Here is a 24,937-nt window from a genome sequence, read left to right as displayed (position 1 = left end):
GCTTGGAAAGCATAGCCTACGATGACACACCGATGAAGGTGCTGTCCCATGCGTCGTGGCGCAAATTTGGGGCGGTGTGTAGGCACTGGCGCGACGTGGTTGAGGGCACACCGTCTATTTGGGCATCCATAAACGCGATCGCGCTGACAAGTGACGACAACGACTGTGCCAGAGAAGAGCTGCGGCAGGCTCTGGACCGTTAGTACGCGCGGGATGCCCCTCCGCATCGGCCTTGCGATTGAAGTGTCGGGACTACGGGACACATTTGCAATCCTTATGAAGCACGCAGCGCGGTGGAAGGAGCTCACATTATGGGCAAAGAATGATGAACTGAAAGCGCTGCAAGCTATCAGCGGCCGGCTGCCACTGCTGGAATCACTTGATGTGGACGTTCCAAGATATAGTTCCCCTAACCCGTGGGAAGACACAAAGTGGACGTTGTTTCAAAATGTGCCTGCGCTGAGAAGGCTGGAATTTACGGATGTGCCGCCGCTTGTACCGTGGGCCCAGCTCACCAAGGTACACCTGCGCTCCAGGGGGGCAGTGTATGACAATGTGGCGGCCGTTCTCAAGAACTGCTCTCCACAGTGTTCTGTGAAGATTTCCTATATAACAGAGGAAAATGTCCAGATCTATTTATGGGAAGAACCACCACCACCAAGACCAGCTATTCAGGCTGACATCCCCAGCCTGCATTTGTGCATGATAGGCGAGCAATGGTCGGATCGGGAGAAACGATGCTCGACTTTTTGGACCTGCCGCGACTGACCAACCTGACGCTCGAACGCCAGAAATGCGAGGACACGACCATCCCAGCGCAGTTCCTGGAGGTCTTCTGGAATGCAGAAGCGTTCGCGGCCTTTGCGCGCCGCTCGCCTCACATGACCGCGCTGCACCTACATGGCGTCGCGATTGACGCGCCGGAGCTGTGCGCGGCGCTCCGCCTAACACCGCAGCTTCAGACCCTTGGGCTCGCACTGCCAGGGACCCGCCGGTTCTTTGTTACTGGGGACATTGAGGACGATATGCTCCGCGCGCTGCATGTGTCGGCCCGGGGCAAGACATATACAGAGGCAGATGTCCTGGTACCGAGGCTGACACATTTTTGCTACGATGCGAGCAGTCACTTGCCTGTCCAGCTCCTTGCGGCCCTTACCATCTCGCGTGTGCGGAGGAACAACGACCGTGGGCAGCATGTCAAAACCACAGGACACTCATTTGTGCTGAGTATAGAGCCGTTGCCAAGAGTGGATCGACAAACTGAATCCAAAATCAGAGATTTGGTGCGACTTCTTGGGCCCTCGGTCAGGGACGATGGCTTGCAGTTGAACCTTGAGCTATAGTGCACACCGTGTAAAATCACCTGCTATGGATTTCAAGAAGGCATTTCTCACTGTTCTTTACTAGAACTTGAAATAGATAGTACTCGCTGTTTGGACATCCCTTCATGTTAGCAGGGTATTAGGGGGTGAAATTATGGGAAACATACTGTAAAAGAAGATTAGAGACAACTTGGGTAAAATATAAGTATGGGCGATATACTGTATCATAAACAACTTTCAACTTTTTTCTGCCCTGGCCCCTTTTTTTCAATTTTATTAGTCTCAACATGTTTTAATGGAGAACAACTTTTAAAACCATGAAGACAATTTCCTTAGGACACTTGCAACCTACCAATCATTGCAAGTTGTTATCTGCATTTTTCATTTTTACAACTACAACCTCAATTTGTTTGCTAGCAACTTTTGTCTACTATCACTACAACTTCAAACATGTTGACTGCAACTTTTAAACAACCAACACAAACTTTGAAGTTCTTGGCTGCAACTTCCTGTTGAAATACCGGTTGATCGAGGGATGATGGGATCAAAATAGCCAAATTCAGTTTGCAATCACACTGCAATGAAGGATCTGTGCATTAGGGCAAATGATGTCATATGCTAACTGTAAGTATATACTACGAGAGAGTAGTGGGACTGGGACTGTGACAATGGGACTCGAGTCCTACTGTTCCCGGTCCCAGTCCCATTTCCGAGGGCCCGGAGTGGGACGCGGTGAATCAATGTCATCCGCATTGATGGATTGACACATGTTGTATCACGTCGGTTGTGGCGCTGGCCGGGTTTTTCCACCCTGGACCCACCCTGCCAGGGGCTTCCGCTTGCCGCGTGGCCCGCTGCGCGGAGTGTAGAGTCCATTTCTGGCATGTTTCATGCTCTTTTGGATAGTAAACATTCAACAAGGTGGCGGCGCCAGCCATGACGGCCGGGGTTTTGCACCCCGGACCCCGACTAGGGCTTTGCCCTAGACCCCACGCTGCCGCTGCGGAGGCCCACTGTGTGGTGTGTTGATAAGCCGCAGTCTGGGACAGACTAGGAAACAACTATTTTTATTGATTTTGTTGCTCAGCGCACGTCTCAGAGTTGACACGAGTCCCGAATGATCAACTAGGGAGATATCTGTCAAAGAACCAGTCAAAATCTATCAAATCGCGTTCAGTGATTCCAAAATCTTGACTAGGAAAAGTTTGCAGAGCCCGTTTTCTGTTAGGATCTATCCAATAATTAGGATTGGTCCTATTCTACAGCTTTTCTCACCAATTTAGGACTTTAACAGCAGTGACCCCAAAAAATGGAAGTGTGGAACAAATCAACTGTTAAATTCAATGCCAAACATGCACATACATTCACACAACATCTGCTTAATATAAGAGTACTATTTGTGTACATATTCTAGTATATCCTATCGATCAGTCAGCACAAAGAGGAATTTACCAGAATGTTCTCGATGGTCACACATGTGACCATCGAAACTTCAACACTTCCTTCATACAACCACAACATGAACATCTCATTGTGCAACCAATCCAAGTCTTATACTGGTAAAAAGACAGTATAATACTTGGTAAAAAAGCTAAGCTAGGAGTCTAAGCCTAATATGCAGAGTAATGTTGGAGCTTATAGTGATACTTAAGAAATCTTATTTGTGTAATCATTTGCAATAACAGATTCAATTCGAGAAGTTAATAGCTTCCTCAAAAGTGCATGAGATATTTTCACATATTTTACCTGGCCTTTAGGGAAGAGACTATTGCCTACCAGCCCACAACTACTTTAGCCATTGCTAGGATATAAGCCTACTAAAATTACTATGATTGTAGATCAAATTGATGAATATGATTTAATATCATTATGTATAGTTATCTAAAACCCTCTGTAAGGGCAACCCCGGAGGCCTGAGATCAAGGCCTAGCAGGGGAGGATCCAAAGAGAAGAAACTCTAAGGGTCCGCCTGCTAGGGAGCTGACTATATACTGCTTGTCCGTAGCTGCCGCTGTTGGGCACAGAAGGCTTGGGCGGCGTCGCAGGCAAGGTCCCAGGGCGACCGTTGGGAGGGCGTTGACGGGCGAGATGGTTTGGGTCGCCGCACCTGAAGCAGGCGCGACGAGGGGCACCCCGAGCCCTGGTGCGATCCAACTCCATAGGGACGGGAGCTGGAGGCGCCGGAGCGGGGGCGCGGGCCGCGGGTGGCACGACCGGAGCCACCGGGCGGAAAGGGGCCGGAGCCGGGATGCGGTTGACCGGAAACGGAGTCCGAATCAAACCGCCAGGCGTCTTGGGGGCGGCTGACTTGATCAGCTTGGCCCGGACCAGGGCCTCGTATTGACGGAAGGCCCGGGTGCGCCAGCTAAGGTAATCCCGGAGGTCCGGGGGGTCGTTCGAGGACGTGATTCCGTTATTGATCAGGGGGTCAAGTCCGTGGCGGAACTTGGTCACCTTGACCAGCGCGTCTTCGAATCCGGTGAGGTCCATCAGGTCCTCAAAGTCGTCGGTGTACTGGTAGACATCCTTTGTACCCATGTGATAGGCGGAAGTCTCCAGCTTGGAGAGAGCGTGATCTTGCTCATTCTCCTCGACGAACCGGAGTCGAAACCGGAAACGAACGAGCCCCAGGACGGAAACGGAAACGGGGCTTTGCTTCCGTGGCGCTCCGCCCATTGCTGAGCGGGTCCTTCTGCCATAAACGACATGGCATAGCGGACAGCCTTTTCCTCGCTCGCCTCTCCGTTGACCACGAAGGCCTCAGGGGCAAGGCGGGCGTAGGTGCGGACCGCGTAGAGGAACGCGCGGCCGCGTTTCCGGTCGCCGTTGAAGGTGAACGGGGGGTTTGGTCGCAAGACCAATTTTGAGGCGAGGTTGATGTCGCCAAAAAGGGCTTCGAGTCGCCCTGGACCGGAGTCGGAGTCGGAATCGACGTCTCCGGCGATGGTGTTTGGGGTCCGCCAGCATTATTAGCGGCGGCAGCGGCAGCGGAAGCCTGGTTGGTGAGTAAAGCAAGGGCCTCAGTTAGGCTATCGATTTTCGCCTCGAGTGAGTCCAGCCGGGCGTCTGCGGTAGGAGTGACTCCGGACGGCATGACGGGTGCGGGGACCACAGGAGTAGAGGAGGAGGGGACAAGTGGCAGGGGCGGTGATGAGGGCGGAACGGACTCGTACTCCGAGCCTGAGTCAGCGCCGAACCTGGCAATCTTGTCCGGTTGATCCCGTAGAGAGTTTCTTCTGCTGTAAGGGCAACCCCGGAGGCCTGAGATCAAGGTCCTAGCAGGGGAGGATCCAAAGGCGTGAACATTGGTAAGCGAATACAAATAAAGCTGACCTAGCAGGGGAGGATCCAAAGAGAAGAAACTCTAAGGGTCCGCCTGCTAGGTAGCTGACTATATACTGCTTGTCCGTAGCTGCCGCTGTCGGGCACAGAAGGCTTGGGCGGCGTCGCAGGCAAGGTCCCAGGGCGACCGTCGGGAGGGCGTTGACGGATCGGTGATTGTGCGGGCGAGATGGAGGGCCGGACCGGAGACGGAACCGGAGTCGGACCGGAATCGGAGGCGTCTCCGAGGGGCCGAAAGGGAGGTTCCCCTGACAGCAATGATCATTCTTGGCGCATCAAGAGCGCAGTATGGAGTTGGCCACCTGGCAAGTAGACCCTCAGAGTTTCTTCTCTTTGGATCCTCCCCTTCCAGGTCAGCCTTGTTTGCATTCGTCTACCCTTATTCACTCTTTGGATCCTCCCCTGCCAGGACTTGATCTCAGGCCTCTGGGGTTGCCCTTACAAGATGTTAGAATGAATTACAAAAGGACTTTTTGTTCTGGATTGGAGAGCCAATTACAGAATTCTCAATGCATTTTGGAAATATTGATATGATGTGATCAAAGTGATGCAAATAATAAATAAGCACTTTTTCCAAAAAGGAAATATTTAAGTACAGTGAGGCTCCAATATCAATAAACTTCCTCACAACAACACTGTTAATACAGAACCACTACTTGATTGCTCATTCAGTTGACCCAAGCTCTGTTTGTCACAGTTGTGAGCCCCCACAAACTTTCTATATAGATTCCCAAGACTGGAACAATATTTTTTTTGTTATACCTGCCATCTTTATCAACTGGTTTGTAGAAAGTACTTGTCAGGGAAACCCCTACTTCGGCCTCCTTTGGACCATCCAACCACATCTGAGGTGCATCTGACTGGCACCCCCTCAGACACTCCGACCCACCCCAACCCTCGTCCTCGGCCTCCTTTGCCCGCACAATCATTGATCTGTCAAGACCCTCCCAACGATTACCTTGGGACAGAGCCTGTAATGCTGCTCAGGCCTTCTGCGCTCTACGTCGGCAGTTACGGACGGACAGTATATAGTTGGTGCCCTAGCAGGCAGACCCTTAGAGTTCCTTCTTATTGGATCCTCCCCTGCTAGGCTTTTGCCGGAGTCTCCAGGGTTGCCCTTACAGTATGTCACGGATAAGTAGGGATGAGCACGGGTCCGGCTGACCCGCGCGGGTTGGCGGGTTTGACCCGTACGGGTACGGGTACGGGTCAGCTTACCCTTGACCCGTGCCTATTCAGTCTAGCTGGTTTATGCCTGATTTCCGCCGCCCTGCTAGTCTGCACTTCATTAAGAGGTCCCTGGTTCAACTCTGCCTCCTTTCCTATTTTCCCGACAAATTTGTGTTGCCCTTCACCTTCTAACCCGGCGGGTGATCCGGACCCGGACCCGCGGGTCACAGGTCAGTGGCTGTGCAGGTCCGGGTCCGAGTCAGCCTCCGGTCACCCGCGGGTTGACCCGTGCTCATCCCTACCCGGGATAAGACCCGGCCCGTCCGCTCCGGGCGCTGGTGTCGGGCCATCACGGGCCCATAGCACGCAGCACGTAACGACGGGGAACATGCGCCCCCATTAGGAGGAGCGCACACGTGGGAAGCACGTGACCGAGAACGACGCGTCGAGCCGTCGCCGAGCCCGACCCGGCACAAGGGGACTGGGGAGGAGTGCTAGGAGGTTAGGAGTAGCTCCTGGCCCGCAAGGGATGTGCGATCGTCCCCTCTGCGGCCAGAAACGGGGGCGAGAAGGAGCAGGAGAGGCCAGGGTGTCCGATCACCCCCTTTGCGGGCCCGCATATATAAGGCGCGATAGTGTACCCTATACTCTATCGCTTAGACCGTCTGAAGAACTACCTTACTCCGTGCAAGGAGGCGTTATCGACTCATTGGGCCCGACATGAGCCGATTCGAACCTTCAACCACCGACAGCGACAAGGGACTGAGTTCACGGGCCCTTTCGGTTTCGATCTACCCCGCTCGCCGTACTTGCGGGCCTGACTATCCATCTGTTCTGTTCCGGGCGCGCGTTCTTAGGAGAGGTCCTTGCACGGCCCGACCCACAGTCTGACACAGTACTTAGTAAATAAAAGAAAACAAAGAATTAATTTGGTACTGGTCTAACTATTGAGTTAATTTTTTCACCTGTTGATTTCACATATCTAAGAGGATTCCCTACCTAGGGCCATAATTGCACTTTATATTTCTGCCTATGGTCCAAAACCTTGCACAGTTGCACTATGACTCAAAGATAAACTGCAAGCCGTCCTCCTTGACCGATGGTCCAAGAAGCCGCACTAAATCTCTGATCTTGGCTTCAGTGGCCTGATTCACCCGTGGCCACGGCCCCATGATCAGCACAAATGAGTGTTCTATTGTTTCGACATGTTGCCCCCGGTCATTATTCCTCTGTGCACGGGAGATAGCAAGGTCTGCAAGAAGTTGGACAGGAAAGTGCCATTGTGCATCATAGTAGAAGTGTGTCAGCCTCGGCACCAGTACATCTGCCTCAGCATATGTCTTGCCCCCAGATGGCACAGTCAGGGCACGCAGTATATCATCTTCAAGGTCCTCATGCCACAGGTGGACCTCTGGAGGTGCAAACTCAAGTGTCTCAAGCAGTGGCGTTAGGAGGAGGGCCGCACGCAGCTCTGCTGCTTGAATCAAGATCCCATGCAGGTTCAGCGCTGTCACGTGCGGCGAGCGGCACATAAAGGCTGCAAATGCATCTGTGTCCCAGAAGACGTTCAATACATCACCCGAAATCATTTCATGTGTGTGTTTCTGGTACTCAAGTGTCAGGCTGGTCAGCCTGGGCAGATCCAGAAAGTTGAGCACCGGGCCGAGCACCTCGGGAATCTCGGCGCCCTCTGCCCACATGTCGCCGAGCATGCACAAGTGCAGGCTGGGGATGTTGGCCTGAATAGCTGGTATGGGCAGCGGTGGCTTTTCTCCTATATAAAAGCTGACAGTGGCTGCTTCTAGGTGGGAAATCTTCACAGAACACTGTGAAGAACAGTTCTTGAGGAAGACCAAGTTGTGGTAGAATGACCCTGTGGAGCGCAGGTGAACATTGGTGAGCTGGGCCCACGGGACAGGCGGGGGCATGTTGGTAAATGCCAGCCTTCTAAGCGCAGGCATGTTTTCAAACAGCTTCCACTTCATATGACTCCATGGGTTGGAGAAACTGTCAAGGAAACTATAGGGTGGAGCTTGCACATCAAGTGATTCCAGCAGTGGAAGCCTGCCTCTGATGGCTTTGAGCTGTTTCAGCTCATCATTGCTTGCCCAGATTGTAAGCTCCTTCCACCGCTCGGCATGCTTTACGAGGATGATAAATGTGTCCTGTAGTCCAGACACCTTCATCCCACTGGCAAGACCAATGTGGAGGGGCATCCCGTGCGAACGGTCCAGAGCCTGCTGCAGCACCTCCCCGACAGAGTCGTTGTCCTTTCTCGTCAGCCCGATCGCGTTGATGGTCGCCCAAATAGATGGTGTGCCCTCGACCACGTCGCGCCAGTGTCGGCACACCGCCCCAAATCTGCGCCACGACGCACGGGACAGCACCTCCATCGGTGTTTGGTCCTCGCAGTCGGCATCCCAGTGGTGGATCCCCAGCTCGGGGATCTGGTAGAGCATGTGCGGGGCGGCGCTACCCACCGCGAGGGCAAGAATGACCAGCAGCAGCTCGGTCGGGAGTGTTTGGATGGGCGCGAACACAGCTGTGCACGGGGCGGTGTCCATGGCTTGCTCGCAGGAGCCTGACATGGGAGGGAAAGAATGAAGAGACAAAAGGCCGCGCGTCGCCCTTTTATACATCAGTGTGTGGGCGTGGGGTGTGGGATTGTGACGTTCTATTGTTCTCTCGATTTCGACGACCCCACAAGTCCTATTGTGACTCTGCGCACTGCCTTGAAGAAGGCTCACACGGACGCGAATTCCGCGCGATGACTCGCAGAGGGCCCGAAAAGCTCCGCGAGCCCTCCCGCCCGCACGGGCTGCCCCAGTCCATGTGGATGTCTTTTGTCCACCGAGTCGTCCCGCTCGCGAGTCTCGGAGCGTACAACTGCACGCCACACGTGGAAGTCGGGGGAGAGATTTGCGGCGCACGTGGTGATGTGACTAGAATCTAGATTCGTTACGTTCTTGTTATGAAACGACACGGCCGCCCATCAGCACGCGGCTTCTGCCGACGCCACTTGCAAACCCAGAGTAAAGACGGCGCAGCTTCAAGTGGGACTATGGGAGACATACTGTAAAAAAAGATTAGAGACAACTTAGGTAAAATACAGCTAAAAATATGATACAACTCTATATCAACTACAACTACATGTTTGTCAGATACAACTTCACCAATAACATGTACAACTTGTCTGAGTACAACTTTCCAACATGAGACAACTTTTTTGAGAGCATGTACAACTTTGGGGATACAACTTTTTTGGAAGCATGTACAACTGCCAGAATCACAACTTGTCCAGAAACAACTTTTCATTTGGCCAAAGACAACTACAACTTTTAATAAGACATCTTTGGCCCTAATTCAGGTACAACTTTTTCCTGGGTGGGGCAACCTGAGTCTGGCTGTGACAAGTCCAACTTGGGCAAAGACAACCTGTCATTATGTACAACTTTCCAAAATGCAACTTTTCCTGAGTACAACTTTTTGGGCATACAACTAGCCAGTTGGACAACTTTTCCTAGGACAACTTTATTTCTGTATGCAGTTTATTTGAATGCAATCTGAACTTTTTTGGCCAGCCATCACTGATATCATCAGCGGATCAGATAAACACATTAAACATGCTTTGCTCTACCACTGCCTTTATGATCACCTTTGATGGCCGCTGATGGCAAGTGATGCAGTAACTGAAGTTGTACCTTGTCTGAAAAAGTTGTATGTAGGCCCAGAAAAGTTGTACCAGAGGCTTTGGCAACATGTATCTTGCGAAGTTGTGATTTACAAAGTTGTTCCAGTCTAGGTTGAAGTAGCACTTGAAAAAGTTGTACCTCAGAAAGAAAGTTGCACTTGAAAAAGTTGTACTCAAAATGAAAAACCAAGTTGTATTCAAGAAAGTTGAAGATGTTGCTGGAAAAGTTGTCTGCTTATTATGAGTTATCAGCAGTCAGAAAAGTTGCACTTGCAGAAGTTGAACATGTCTCCAGAAAAGTTGTCATCAAGTATAAACTTGTCACCAGTCAAAGTAAAACATGTCACCAGAAAAGCTGTCTTTGAGGTTGACTTGTACATGTACACAGGGTGAAAAGTTGTATCTAATTTGCAAAGTTGTATCTAAAAACTCTAAAAAAGGTGAGTTGTACCTTCAAAAAGTTGTATCCAGTGTAAAACATGTATCAAATACTTTTTTTACAGTATGTCCCCCATATGGGACTATATACGGCCACAAGCGCAGCCCGACGTGGCATATGAAGAGCCTCTCTATGCAGACAGAGGCAAGACGGAGGGCGCCTGTTCAGAGCGGGCCTCAGTGTGTTTGTCTTTGTGTCAAAAGGATTTTTTTCTCCTAAAAAGAGCACAGAAAAACGGAGAAACATTGTAAGCTGGCGCTGGCCCTGGGCGGGAGGAGGCCCATGGATTGGGCGGTAGGGTGCTGTGAGTAATTCCTGGGGAATTACTCACAGCTGTTTCGAAACCGGTTTCGAAACAGGGGTGTTTCGAAACTGTTTCGAAACCGGCCGGCTACCGGACCCGGACCGCTCCGTCAGCAGCCGGCCGAGGTGCCAACCAAGATCCCATGTCAAACATTGGCATGCCGGTCCACGCCAAGGGGTGGCGCCACAGCCGAGCCATTCCCAAGCCATTCCCGTAGGGGAGCTGCCAGTCTGGTGATGGTTGGCCACCCGGGCAATCGCCGATAGCCGAGGTCGGGCATGCCGGGCAAGCACGTGCCGGTTTCGAAACCGGGGCAACCCCCGGCACATTTCAAAACTAACGGGTGTTTCGAAACCGTTTCGAAACGGGTTTCGAAACACTTCCAGCTCACAGCACCCTATTGGGCGGGACGCACACACTTAATGTTTTTGCAGGACACGGCCGGCACGACTGGCGCGCTCGGGCCGTTGCTCCCGGCAACGAAGCCGCCCTGCTCGATGCGCACACAGTGTTAGCACGGCTGCTCCATGGCAAGGGCGGTATACATGGGCCGGCAGTGCAGAATATGACGTAACACGGCAGCCCGCGGCGAACGGGCGTCTACGGGATCACATCGTCCGACAACCACTGTGGCGCGCTGGGGACTTACAGCCTGCTGTAGCGGACTCCGGAGTCAGGCTCCGGATCCGCCGACCGACGCTCCCGGCATACGCGACAGCGCGCACGAGTCAGCGGCGGGCGGGATGGGCCGGGCAGCGTTCGGCGAGGACGGGCTATGCAGAGGAATTGGAAGCATCATTCAGTACTACCAGTAAGTAGCATTAAAGTGAAAATAGAACCAAAACAAAAAAGTATGAAAGAATGCGCGACTGTTTTCAGAAGTCGATGATGGCCACATCATCTCTGCTCATCCAGATCGGACCATCCGTTCATCCGCCTAGTCATCGCCAAACCAGTCACGCTCAACGAGCAAAACACCGGCTTTTGCTGCGCGAGGGAGCGCCCGCGCAAACTTGGATCCCATCACTGATATCCAAATGGGCGCGTCGTCGTCCGCGTCGTCCATTTCGCCGGGAATTGGATCTGAGGACAAGCTGAGGAAAAATGTGAGTGTTGTTATTGCCGGGTGACCGATGACTGCGTTGTCGAGCGCGGCAAAGGAGCCGCGGTGGAGGGTGCTGTTGGTTATGTCAAGCGATGACAGCGGATCGTCGAAGATGCGGGACTGGCGGCGGCCTGCGGAGAGGGAATAATGGACTGCTATGGTCTTCAACACAGGACATGCAGATGGATGAACGATGTCGAGGACCGAGGAGGGAAAGCGGTATGATGACTTGAGCGACAGCTTTCCGAGATCTATGTTGAGCCGCCGGAGACGCGGAAAGTGCGTTGGAAGAACAACTGGTACCTTGCCCTTTGCGCAATCATCTTTTTCACAGTGAGCTTGGTTCTTGGCAAGGTAATTTGGTTCCACTCGCCTGAGAACCTGAGGTCGAGGGTTTCCAGTGCCTCCGCAGCGTGGAAACAGATCGCCAGGTCTTGCTGGCCATACACAATGTGAAGCGAGAGTTTTGAGAGGGAGCTCCAATGCGGCATGAACTCGGGGCGACAAAGGACGTCCATGAGTTTGTTTCGATTCCTTGCGAACTTGAACACTATCAACTTGAATGATCTGAGTGGCGCGCTCGGGACCGCCGCCAGGGACTTCTGCTGGTCGGAGTCCGAGTCTGAGGTATTGATAGCAGAGTCAGACTGCGGCGCAGGTGTAACGTGTCTATATTCGACTTCGTCCGCAACGACCAGCGTTTTGCGGAGCATGGCATGTGGAAAACCATCGGCGCGCAGAATGAAGCGCTTTAGTTTGTGCTGTCCAGGGCGGGCGTATCGTTCAAGTAAAGCCTCCACAATGCCCATGTTTACGGTCGGGGTGGCCCAGGTGTCGTTTTCGCGTCCGTCGAAAACCCTCACCTCCTCCAGTCGTGTTAGCTTCTCAAACACCATCACGGCGGCAGCACCCTCCGCTGGATCGCTCTGACTGTTGTCATATAGTTCCAGAATGATCCTCCTAGTATATGCAGCGAGGTGCGGAGACTCCCGCCAGAGATCCACAGCCACAGAGTAGGGGAGCACCCGGTCTAATCCGTTGTTGGAGGCCTCCGAGTCTAAGTCTGAGTCCGAGTCAGATGTCGCTGCCTTGTTCTCCTCGCGGCGATTCGAGCTTGAAGAAAACGTGAGTTGGTGGAATAAGCGCTTTTGGCAGATGCCGCGGAAGACGCGCGCGGTCAGGCAGCAGGAGAGGAGGCCCGCGTAGCTCCAGTCGAGGGGGATGTCGCTGACGATGGCCTCGAGGAGCTCGGGTGGGAAGCCCGTCATGGGAAAAGGCAGGCGTGTCACACCCGACAATCACGCGCTGGCACTTTTTCTTCTCGACCATCACCAGCAAGACGAATGTGCGCCCCTCCAGCACTGTTTGCTCGAGCTTGAAGCGTGGGGGATGGTCTCGGGAGGGCATAAGTCTGCTGTTGGAGCGAATACATCCCGGTTTGGTGCGTGGAGTCTTCAATTTCTTCTCATTGCTTCGACTGATTCTCTCCTAATAGCCACTACTGCTCATCATATGGCTGTCTTTCGCAACTCTACATTGTCATGTAGAGCGGCCAGTGAACTCAGCAAGCACACTCGCCAGGAATACTCGAAAACCTTGCCTCGAATCCACACTTCGACGTGATTTTCCCCGCCGCCAGCCATGGCTTTCCTTTCACCGACACGCCGGCCTTTGCTGAGCGCAAGCCATCCTCTCCGCTGGTGCCCCAGAGATGGATTTGGAGGGTGAGAAGGCCGTCTGGGCAGCAGGACTGCGGCAGGGAACCACAATAAGGGAGCTCTATATGTGCGTGAAAATTTTCTTGTGCATACCCGTACCTGCTGACAGACTATGGTAGACGCTTCAGGCTTCAGCTCTGTTTTCCGGCCTTCGTTGCTTCGTGCTTATACGCGGTATCGCTGAAGTCCGGCTTTGGGCAGGCCAGCATGCTTCCGGCATGTAGTCAGGATTCGGGTGCGTGAAGCACAGTCTTTTGCTTCGACTCTCAATACTAATAGACTCTGCAGCCCACCGCGCGACTCTCTTACGTGACTCTTAATAGTGGACTGAGCAAGCATGACAGCCAGGAACCTCGCCTCGAATCCAAACTTCGACGCAATCCTCTTCGCTTGCACCGCTGCGCCGGGCCGGCGCGCATAGTGTCCACTGCCACGTAAGCCCAGGTGCGTTCTTCCTTTCAGTGAGCGCGTTTTGCTGAGTTACTGTGCCTGCTCAGTTTTAATTCGTCAAGTTTCTGGCGCCACAAGATTGGCCCTCGTTCTCGTGCCTGTGTTATGACCACCACACTCGCCATCCCTCGTTGCACTTTCCTCTACGCTAGCCCCATGATTCTTTAGGGGAATTTGTGGCTGAACGCAGTCCATGACACTGCCCCCGGTGTCTCAATTCTGAGACCGCGGCAGTAAGTCTTCAAATAGCGGTCATGGAAGATGTCTTATAACCAACGGCTGTTAGCTCTTAACCACAACCATCTACGCACCATTAACAACTGTTTAACCATCATAACAAACCACAATGCCTTGCCCGCAAGCTCTTCGCAACCTTACGGGCACCGTTATCGACGGCAACCTTGAGCTCGTCAGCGTGCTGGGAGAAGGGTCGTATGGGATGGTGTACCAGGCCCGCGTTACCGATGCCCCGAACCAGTACTTGGCAGTTAAGTGCATGTGGCGCTCCCGGCGTCGAACACCGCAAGCCCGCCTGCAGGCGAAGGAGCTCCGCAACCATAAGGCGGTCTCGAAACACCAAGGGGTCATCACCCTCCACTGCCAGATCGTCACCGACGACTTCGTGTTCATCGTGCTCGACTTGGCGGAGACGGACTTGTACAAAGTGATTGCGTCTGGGCGGGTTTTCTGCCACCGGCCGTACCGGGTCAGGCAGGCGATGAACAGCATGCTGAATGCGCTGTCTTACATGCACCGCAAGGGCGTGTTTCACCGGGACATCACGCCGGAAAATGTGCTCTGCGACCGCATGCTCAACGGCGTGGACATCCGCTTTGCTGACTTTGGGCTGTCCACCCCGCGGGCCTTCTCGAGCCGCCATGGGTGCGGGTCGCTGCCGTATATGTCCCCAGGTATGTGGCCCCTTTTTTCTGTGTCATTTTTTACTGACTTGGACTCACAGAGGCGCTTGACTACGACCATCCCTCCGCCCGCTCGGGCTACTCTACCATATCGAGCGACCTCTGGGCCCTCGCGATCATCTTCTGCGCGCTCGTGTCGGGCGACCTGCCCTGGGCCCGCGCGCACCCGAGCGACCGGGCGTATGCGCTTTTCCTCGCAGACGAGGACTATCTGCTCGGGCACCACAAAGTGCCGATGACTGCCATGCAGTACCGTGGCAGTGCCGAGTGCCGAGTTGAAGTGCTGCGGCAGTGCCAATTGCCTAAATTTTGCCCCAATGAGTATTGTAATGGGGTTTTCAAGCTATATGTAGTCATAATATGTTGAATTGTCAGTAAATAAATGATGTGTGAATCCTATTTCAGCTCAATGTACTCATTTTGGGTGAAATTGCCTCAGAGTCTATATAATTCATGCCCTAACCCATGTTTCTGGGCTATGGTTACATTTTGAGCAGTCTCAAAGCCCCTTACAACAACATTGGTGAACGGTAGTGCACGGTTGTACACGGTCATACACGGTCATACACGGTACCCACACGGCACTACCCTGGTTGAGTGCCGTGCCCTACGGCACTTGCACAGTACAGACACGGCACTTGCACAGTGCATACACGGCACTTGCACGGCTGTGTGTGACATCCTATCGGCACTATCCAGCCCATACATAGGCATTTCACTGTAAAATTTGTTGTATAAACGACGCACAACAACCATTTTGCAATGCTGGATATATTATTAAGGGCCCAAATGGATATCAAGATATGTATTGGCCTATAACCTACCATAATACACATTCAAATTGAATCCATGGTGCTCCAGACGTGTGAGCTCGAGTCGACTCCGCAGCCTCGGCAACATTAGTCATCATGGGATGGCATCTGTGGCTATGCTAATCCTAGTAGCTCTCTCTCCGCATCCACGACCATCGGCACCCATTTCACTCCTTCCTTCACTTCCTACTCGTCCCTTGCGGCACTCGGAGCTCATTGGCCCCAGGAGCCACTCTCAACTCGGGTCCTTGTAAGCAATCCTAATGATGACGTGGCTGTCGGCACTCACAGTATACGCAGCTTCTTTCCTTTTCCACTCGGATCGAAACACTCTTCGGACGCGAAAGCTTAAGCTGGTGATATTCCTGCAATGTCGGAGCGTGCCCTTCTCGTGTTGGCGGTCTCCAATGCTGCATTCGCTTTCCTTGTCGGCCTCGCCTATCGAAGCGAAATTCAAGGCTGGGCTTCCTTTGGCTATCGAGCTCTCTCCAGCCTTGTCTCCAGCGAGCTTGTCCTCGCTCCCTACGCCCTCATCCTGGTCTATATCTTGGTCAGTCTTCACAGCCTGAAGGACGACGTCGCGCAGGCTACCGCAAGACCAATCCGCCGCAAACGCGTTAGGCCTCAGCCAGTCTACGATGCGAACGGTGGGTAGATGGACTCTGACGAACCCTTTGAGCGCTCATGGGAACTACAGACCGGCTCATCGGCTATTTCCGCGGCGGAGACCGAAGATCTGATGTCCCATCCGAGAATACCAGTAAGTTTTCATTTCTCTACCTCATTATACGTTGCTGAGGTATACTAGGACCCGTCACTGCGAACCCGGTCCTTGATGGAGCTGCATTGGCACCAAAGTCACCCGAATCTCGGACGAGCACAGTCTCCCCACCCCCACCTATTGTATTCCAACCACCGCAAGTCCATGTCTACTGCTCTCTCCAGGCCTCCGAGTGGAACGGCTGGCCCGACGGCCATCTCCAATGCCAACTTCGACGTCAAGAGCTGAAGGAGGTGGGAAATCTTGCGCTGTTCTGGGTATGTGAGCCAATAGCTGGCCGCCGACCTGGCTCTCCGGACGCCGACCTGGCTCTCCGGACGCGATAAAGCCGGAGGGAGGGAAACAATTCCGTGTCAACTGCCTTGGCGCGTTTCGCTGCTCGTCGCCTCGCTGCCCTCATGCCCTCACCGTCGCCCCCCGTTCCTCCACGCCGTCACGGCTCTCGACATTCCACATTGCGATGTCTCTGTGGACATCCCCTTGCGCAACGCTCATGTGGTATCGAGATGGGCGCTTCCGTCTTCCGATATGGCGTCGTCTTCACGCATCACGGCACTCACAGTCATGACCGTTACAGCCACAGGTTGCAGTCAGTATCGGGAACGGCGACTGGTCTAGTTGAACTGACCGCCGACGACTGGTCCTCACTGTTGCCTGATGCTTTCTCGGTTGAGACTGGTACGTTTAATCTCAAATCCTTGACTGCAGTGCTGAAGCGAACACTAGGTTCAAGTCCAGCGAGTGCGGACGTGTCTTCTCAAGTGGTGGACATCAACGCAAAAGCTATGTCTGACGCTCCAGATGAGTTGGATGAAAATGAAGAGCAAGAGATCGATGATGACCCGCACGCTAACGATAGTGAAGTTTAGGCCTCCCTCTTGTAGTTTGAGTAAGACAATTCTCTTTTGCTGGTGCCTGATTTTCCTGTGCGGCCGGAACTCATCACCGACGATCCTCGATCACCTCGACAATATTGATCGTGATGGTTTTTTTTTCTTTCCTTTTCTCTCCGCTTTGTCTGTCTGCTTGACTGAATGGAGCTCCTGGTGTGTAACAGGCCTATTGCAAGTTTCTTGTGCTAACTGCGCCAGAAAACATTTCGAAGATTCTTTCGCTTTGGTCTGTCACCTTCACGCAAGCGCAAGCGCCGCAATGTGGACACCGACAGTGAATCTGGGGAGTCAGATATCTCTGGCACACAGTATCGAGGTCTTCCGCTCTGTGCGTTGGCTAACCACGTTCCTTTCTTTGCGTGTATGCTAACTTCCCTAGTTAACGAACATGACTTGGCGGGGCAAAATGTACGCGCATTGCTAGACGAGGATGGCAATGTCGTTGCCTTTCGCGCGTCTGACTCGGATGCTCACACGACAACATCGAAGCCTCTCTCCCATCCGGAGCAGGGTAATAAGACACGGTCAACAATCCCTCCTGCCGCTCCTCAATCAACGTCGACTACTACCACTCCCGCTGGCCGTCCTATTGCTGCTCCCATCAATATTCCGGCAAAACCAGTGACTACACCTGCAGGAGAAACATCTCAATCGGCTCAACTCGACCAATTGGCACAAGAGAACGATTGGGACTTTTGGCCCGACGGAGATTGGTCGAAGACATACCCACTCGCGATGGTCACGGAGTTAAAAATGCGGGTAAACTGGGCCTTCGAGACGGAAGGGGGAAGTAAGGGGTCAACATTTGCAGTGGATTATCGTGGCGGCAAGATCACGAAACGCCGCTGCCTTGGGTACATTCGCTGCACCAATGATCAATGCCAGATCATCGAACGTCCGCACACGAAGGAGAAATTTCGACGAAATCAAGTACAGAAACTCTGCCGCTGTGGCGCTTCACGAAACCGTGTCCCATGTGGGGTAGTATCCAAGTACTGGGTCTATGCCGGTGGAGTTCACTACGAAAACGGCGGTACACACTCCCATCCGAAGCCACCCAACATTAAACGACTCACACCGGGCGAAAGCCGCCAGCTCGAAACGAATTACTGTCCTATTTCGATCAAGTGTCCGGCACTTTTTCAAAATTTGGGACCAAAAAATTTTCTTTCGATTTATGGCGATTTTTGATGAGGACTTTTTTGGTCAATGTAACGCGTAACGCGGACACTTGATCAAAATAGGACAGTATCCGGCAACATCCTACTGCGGGACCGGCGGAACTCTTGACAGGAGCGGCAGCTGTCGGTGGGCCAGGACCGTCAGTAGCCCAAATCAATCCCGCACTCCTCAATCCTCATCGCATTCGATACGAGCGGGGCAAGGTCATCCGGCCAGGCATCAAAACCTCAGATCAACAATTCGAGCCAGCCATCGCCGCTTTCCAAAAGGCCCATCCTGATTGGACTGTGGCCGTTTACTACCATGGGAAGCTACGAGTTATTGTCCTGCAATCCCCCTTCATGTGCAAATGCTCAGTCAAGGACAAAATCGACACGGAAGCGATCAACGGCACGGTTTCGGATGCGGCACATAATTATTTTCGCGGCAAAAATGACCTGCTTTTTGTCAGCTCGACCTTCGAGCCCGAGTTTCTCAAGTGCTGGGTACCCGTTGTGATGTCTTATTCGAACGGGGCAACGGCCGAGCACTACGCGATTCATTTTCGCCACTTGATTGAAGGTATTGCCAAGGAATATAAAATTCGGTGCCCCGGCACACCATTTACAGACGCTCTTTTGGCCAATGTATGTGAAATTTCATCCAATCGAAACGCTCACAGGACGGAAATTGCTACAGGTGGTCGATTTCAGTGACGCGCAACGAAATGGGTTCATTCGCGCGTATGTGGAATGGAAAATGGATGATCCGAAGAACACTGAAACGCCCGAAGCCCTTCAAATGGCTGCCGAAGCGCTGCTCAAAGGCTGCGAGCGTCATTTCAAGGAACAAATCTCACGAGTTAGCAAGATAACTCGGATTGTGCCGCCAAATCAACGCCTTATCTTCGAAAATCGTGTTCAGGAGCTGCTGTACTGCAAGACTTCAGACGCGTTTCGTGCTGTTGCCGCTCGGCTAATCCAAGACTTCCACCTGATCGAACCCTGGCTATCGTGGTGGCTACGTCCGCAACATGCGTCCATGATTTTCAAGTTTCGGGCTGAGATGGCCATGGACGCAGACTTGTTTTACTCATTACCCGCCACGACCAACGCGGAAGAGGCGATGCATCATCGTCTCTACTCGATGGTCAAGCGTCTGAATAGTCTATTCGAGGGCTTGGAAGGTCTCGTGAGCGCCGGCAATACTTTCGCAGACCAATATATGCATGCTAAGCGTAAAATCCGTGATTTATCCTGCTAAGCATTGCTGAATCACGCGTAGACGGACAACATATCTTTTATGGAGAAGACCCTCAGCGGTGGAAGAAGACGGCAGCTATATATGGTCGAACACATCTATCTCGCGGCAAGAATCGAGCTCCAACTGCGGCTCAGAAGGCTGATTCGCGTCCTCCCGACACTGCGGCAGAGCTTATTCCTGCCGAGACACGTCCGAAATCGCCGCAGAAGTCAACTCTACCCCAGCTTTTTCAAATCTCTTATCGCTGGTATCTCAACTCCTGTTGGCTTGACTCCTCGTTGACGGCACTGTACGCGGTGGCGCTTCGGAACATCGATCTATTCGCTGGCCTTTCAGAACTTTCACTCAACCAACCCCTTGCCCAATTGCACGCCTTAATTCCACAGCATGTTGCCGAGTCCAGCTTGGACCTCACAACATCGGATAATCTGTGGCAGCTTCGTAATAGCTTTCGGCAGCACTTGGTCGACTCTCCGATCATCAAAGGAATCACATCAATGTCCGCGCCATCGACACCATTTGTAAAATTTCACGTTCTCACATATTCTTCTTGATTCTCATGTATTTCAGGGCTGGTTGTTTGAAGCATCACTCCTCAGTAGCATACTGAGCCTTGAGGACTCCGGTGTCGCGGCCTCCGCCCGGGCCACCAGAAATTGGCGCTTCACCGCTGAAAGCGCCAAATTGTCACGCTTGCAGCGCCACACTGTGACGTCTGAAGCGCCAAAATTGTGACGTACTTCTTCTCACACTCATCAGTATGTATTGATGTAGCAGAAACCAGTGGAAATCTCTTTAAAAAGGAGTTGTTTGGGCCTGAGTGATTGTCAGAGATACATATATACATGAGTAGTAGGGACATGGCCTCTTTTGCAGTGTGATTTAGGCCAGAAATGCTGCAAAAATTGAACAATTCCCAGTGTGAAAGTTGACTTAGATAGCATTCTATGTGTGAAGGGGTTGACATTTGACTGGGAACTCACATAGGTTATATACATTGGTACCCAAGGTACCTTCGGTGCTCATTTATTCCAATCCCAATTTTTTTTCCCTTGGTGCGTTGTCACGTTGCAGCGCCAAAGTGTGACTTGCAAGTCACTCTGCAGCGCCAGATGTGTGACATGCAGCGCTAGTTGCGTGACATGCAGCGCCAATGCAGCGTGACTGCAGCGCCAATGCCATGTGACTGCAGCGCCAGCGTAACGTGACTGCAGCGCCAGCATAATATACTGCAGCGCCAATGTGTGGCGGGTGTTGCGCCAAGTTGTGGTGTTTCACCTGAAGGCCTTGAGGACTCGGACCTATGCAGTCAATACCACTTGAAAGCTGAGCCCATTCAATATCGACACATCCTAGTCAGCCAAATGTATACATTTCCTTAAGTAGCATGCAGAGACAAGACAAGTATCAATACAGCGTACGCGCCCGGCAAGTGGCAACATCTTGATCACCTGGCGAATCCTCACGCTTGCACCGGCAGCCGAGTATGACTGCAAGCATTCATAGCATGGGCTGCATGCATGGCATAGCGGGCCTGCTTCACACGAAACACCTACGCAACCCAGTCAGCAACCGGCGATTGACAAAGCAAACCTCATTCACCTAATACCTCCTGCACCTGTGAGCCGCTCCGCTCGCGTGCTTTCAGCGTCCGCAGACAGTTGGAAGTTCATCGCTGAACACGGGCATGCTCACATCTTGTCAGCCCCCGGGCTGCAGCCTGCCGCGTCACCCTCTCGAGGCAACGGTGAGGAGGCACTGAGCCGAGACTGACCATTGGCACCTGAATACTTAGATTGCCTCCGCCAGTAACGGAAACGAACGCCTAGCACATGTTAACGTTGGAGGCGGGCGAACCCGGAACCCGTCTTATAACACGGCCACGGCCTTGTAAGACGACAGCGGCTCGTGGCGAACGTGCTTCTCGCAAAACGTCTGCGTAACCCGGTCAGCCATCGATAGCAATTGGCAAAGTGCTGACTCACCAGCTAGCTCCCCAACCCCCCAGATTGCCGAAGCGCGCTGTCAACGTCCGACTGGAGCTACAAGGGTGGGATGCGGCGCCGCGCGGAAACGGGTAGCGGCAAAGGCCCACCACTTGGTCAAAAAGCAAAGCAATGGCCCGCCAGTCTGGATACGACTAGTGGAAGGTGAGCACTGAGCATACACGATGACCGCCACGCACCATCAGTACAGAGGCGCTCTTCAAGTCGAGCGCGACGGTGCCGAGAGCCTAGGAAAACGGGTTAGCAAGCACATGCTGGCCAGCAGCACGTGTGTCATCTGCGACGTGCATGGGCTGCCCATGACGACACGGAAAGGCAGCGTAGATGGCGGGCGGGGTCGGGGCATGCCGTTAAATTGGGCGCGGCGGTCCGCCTTCCACCACCGATGGGGCGCGCAATGATTTCTGTAAGCAACACAGACCGCACCTCATTTCTCTGCCAGTAGCGCGCATGTGAGTGACGCTCCTGCCCTTCAAGTTGGCCGACGAGACGAGGTGGGATGCCGCGAGGGAGTCCGTTTGTTTGCCATTCGATGTGGAGTTGTTGACGCAACAGATGCCTGCGCGATCCGTGGATTGAACTGCAGAGCAGATTCTGCTAGGGCCGGCACGGCGCCCGGAGGCACAGTCCTTGTCGCTCGGGCACTTGCCGCCAATGAACTGCTTGCTCGTGCCGTTCCCGACAGCGTTGGCGGGCCGAGGTTCAGCGAAGGGCCACCGACATCAGGTGGTGGTCGCGACGGGTTGGAATACAGCAGTGCAGCTTGCCAGTGGCCCGGGGCGAAGTTTGAATGTTGATATATTCGAAGAGAAACGCAACGCGATTGCGTGCCCAAGCGCTAGAGCGGTGTTTGTACTAGGCAGCAAGGGGGCCGGCTTTTACGTGGCGCTTTCAAGCCCGTGGACCGTGCTAGTGATGGTGGAGTGGAGACAAGAAGTACTTGACATCAATCTGATGGGTGCGCCAATATGCCGTAATGCAGCGCCAAGTGCGGGCATTATGCGGTGATGCAGCGCCAAAGGAAGCGCCAGATGCGGTGAATCGCCAATTTATGGTGGCCCCCTCCGCCCGTGCCGTGAGCATGTTTCGCACCTATGCTGTTGACATTCGGCAATGCCTCGGAGATCCAACATGCTCCGATCACGCATCAACTCACTGGCAGATCGGCACACCGCACTGGGCTAACGAAATTCAATTGACTGGCACTCACTTCCAACTCCACGGAGGGAAAATCAAAAAGTGGTTTAATGGTGGCTTCCTTAACCCGACCTCCTGGCAAAACCTTCATTGCTGGAGACACGCCGACGACGAGTACCTCTGTGATGGTGCTACGCTATTCCACCGCTACATCATCAGCCTCCCAACAATCCTTGTTCTCGTTATTGATGAAGGCGAGCAATATGGGCAAAAATATTTCGCCGCTTCTGGGGTGGGCGGCTTGGAGGCGGCTGGTGGGCGGCTCTACGAAAGTTCTGTAGACAATATCTTTGTAAGTACTTCACATAATGACAACATTCTTGGGGCGTTCGATAGCCCCCGACGAGCCCTTTCGAACGCGCCACTGAGCGGCTCGAACGGTGGCCTCGTTGTCGAGCGTCGCCCTTGGACTTTTTCGGTGGGCGGCTCGGACGCGGCGGTGGGCGGCTTTTTGCGTGGTTTTCGCCGCCCTCTTTTTGCGGTGGGCGGCTCGTGGCAGTGCTGCCGCGGCTGTGGGCGGCTCTCGCACAACTGAGCGCGGCTCTCGTGTGACAGAGGGCGGCTCTCAGCCAAGCGAGGAGGGCGGCGATGAACATGGCCGCCCACCCCAGTAAGCGGCAGCTGCGGCGCCGCTCTCTTCCATCGACCTCATTCCTCGTCACCACAAGGCTGTCGCTTTTCGTCACTGGCCACTTCTCCGGGTCGTGAACGCATGTTGCGTTGCCCGCGCCGTCGTCGTCGCCGCCATCAGCATTCGCCGGCGGCGTCGACGTTGACACATGATCGGTGATTTCGATCTCTGCATCTTGGCTCTGCTCCACCACCACAACACAAAACACCTTGGTCAGCGTCGCTCATGCCCGGCCTTCAGTGCTACCAGTATGGTTGCCGCGGCTCCGCGTGCCTTCTTCCCAGGAACGCCACGCTCATTCTCGCTGCGCGCGGCTCAGTGCCAGTGAGCGGCTCGGCAAGCACACTTTCTACTAGGTGAGCGGCGGATGCCACTAAGCGGCAGCTGCGTTTTCTTGCATCGACTTACGTGCTCGTCGTCACGCGATGCAGTGCCAGCGCGTACATGACCACCGCGCCTCTTATCCGCGCTCCTCCTCCCTGCTGGCTGGGCAACATGATTAGCGGAACAAGCTGCGCCGTGGTGGTCTGCTCGCACTGCAGACCCGGATCTGGAAATTGCCTGCTGGCTCACAGGACTCCGAGTCGCCGACGCCACTCGAATTCTACATGTTAGATGGAGAGCCTGAGGGTGAGCGGCGGTGAGCGGCCTAAGCGGTGCGTCACCTCCTTCTCTCATCGTTATGCTCAACTCAACTAACTGGACTTGCTGTGACTGCGGCACTAGCCTATTGTGTGCCGCCCACCACGCCGCCCACTTATAACAAGCGCGACTAGCAGCGAGCTCGTCCTCACCGGCGTTAGTTCGACAACAAACTAGCTCCTCCGCCCGTTCGGACGGCGCTGAGCCTGCTTGTGGTGTGGACCGCCCCCATGCTGCTCTATGCTCATCACCTGTGCGCGGTCCAATCAGCGGCTCGGCGAAGCTGACTGCCACAGCACCAGCAACCGCGGTTCGAGGTTTGATGCGCGGTAACCCTTCTGACGACTAGAGAAGACTGGTGCAGGTACTTACATACCCTATTCCTCTTCTCCTTATAACTTCGTTGCAGCCGCTAACCCCTGCTGCTTCTCGAGACGCTCACCCAGAGCGGCTCGGGGAGCGGCCTTTTGAGGGTGAGCGGCAGTGTGCGACGCATACTGCACTGCCAAAATGCGGCAACAGGCCCGGTGCCAACAGCAACCTGGCGTAACGCCGCAAAAAGCGGCGGCTGCGGCTTGACCTACGCCCTCGTCATCGCGCGACGTGGTGTCCAGCTCACATGGACGCCGCGCCCGCCCGTCTTCGGCGCGCTCGTCCTCGATGCTGGTTGGGCTATGCACTGTGGCCGCTTCCACGGCGCCTCAATCATCCTTGGCCCCAGCCCCGGTCTCGTTGGCCCACGACTCCTGCTTGGGCCAGCTGCGACAATAACGCCGGCGCTGGGCAGTGGCCCGGACTCGGATAGCCTCGATTAATTGTCACGCTTTTGGCGGAATGGAACTGGGCATATGGATGAGGTACGGGGCTTGGTGAGCGGTGTGCGGCAGTGTGCGACGGTGCGCGTTGAGCACTGGCAGTTGCTCTGCTTGCCAAATTGGCAGTGTCGATGACCTAACACCACTGTGAAACGAAGAGTACTACTGTTAGAGTAAGGTCTTCGCTGTTGTGTAGGAGATATAAAAGGCTATTTATCCCTCTCAAAATCCTAGATTATTTTTTTGAAAAAATCGCCGCCCACCCTTGCGCGGCT

The 24,937-nt window shown here is 53.7% G+C and overlaps 2 protein-coding genes across 2 annotated transcripts; both read left to right on the top strand.

Moving 5' to 3' along the window:
* Nucleotides 1-13,887: 13,887 nt before the first annotated feature.
* On the top strand, nt 13,888-15,625 carry MIND_00907600 (Protein kinase domain-containing protein; the record flags this gene model as incomplete). The annotated part of the gene is made up of 4 exons (XM_037365716.1): nt 13,888-14,452; nt 14,503-14,710; nt 15,500-15,523; nt 15,574-15,625. The coding sequence occupies 4 exons, from the start codon at nt 13,888-13,890 to the stop codon at nt 15,623-15,625; spliced, it is 849 nt and encodes a 282-aa protein (XP_037217128.1).
* An 18-nt stretch (nt 15,626-15,643) lies between these two features.
* On the top strand, nt 15,644-16,380 carry MIND_00907500 (uncharacterized protein; the record flags this gene model as incomplete). Its single annotated transcript, XM_037365715.1, has 3 exons — nt 15,644-15,920; nt 15,971-16,033; nt 16,082-16,380. The coding sequence occupies 3 exons, from the start codon at nt 15,644-15,646 to the stop codon at nt 16,378-16,380; spliced, it is 639 nt and encodes a 212-aa protein (XP_037217127.1).
* Between the last annotated feature and the right edge of the window lie 8,557 nt (nt 16,381-24,937).

Source organism: Mycena indigotica (assembly GCF_014461135.1).
Source record: "Mycena indigotica strain 171206Taipei chromosome Unknown Mind.scaff0008, whole genome shotgun sequence".
Lineage (NCBI taxonomy): Eukaryota > Fungi > Basidiomycota > Agaricomycetes > Agaricales > Mycenaceae > Mycena > Mycena indigotica.
Note: the sequence above shows the minus strand (reverse complement) of the source record. Positions and strands in the feature narration are given on the sequence as shown.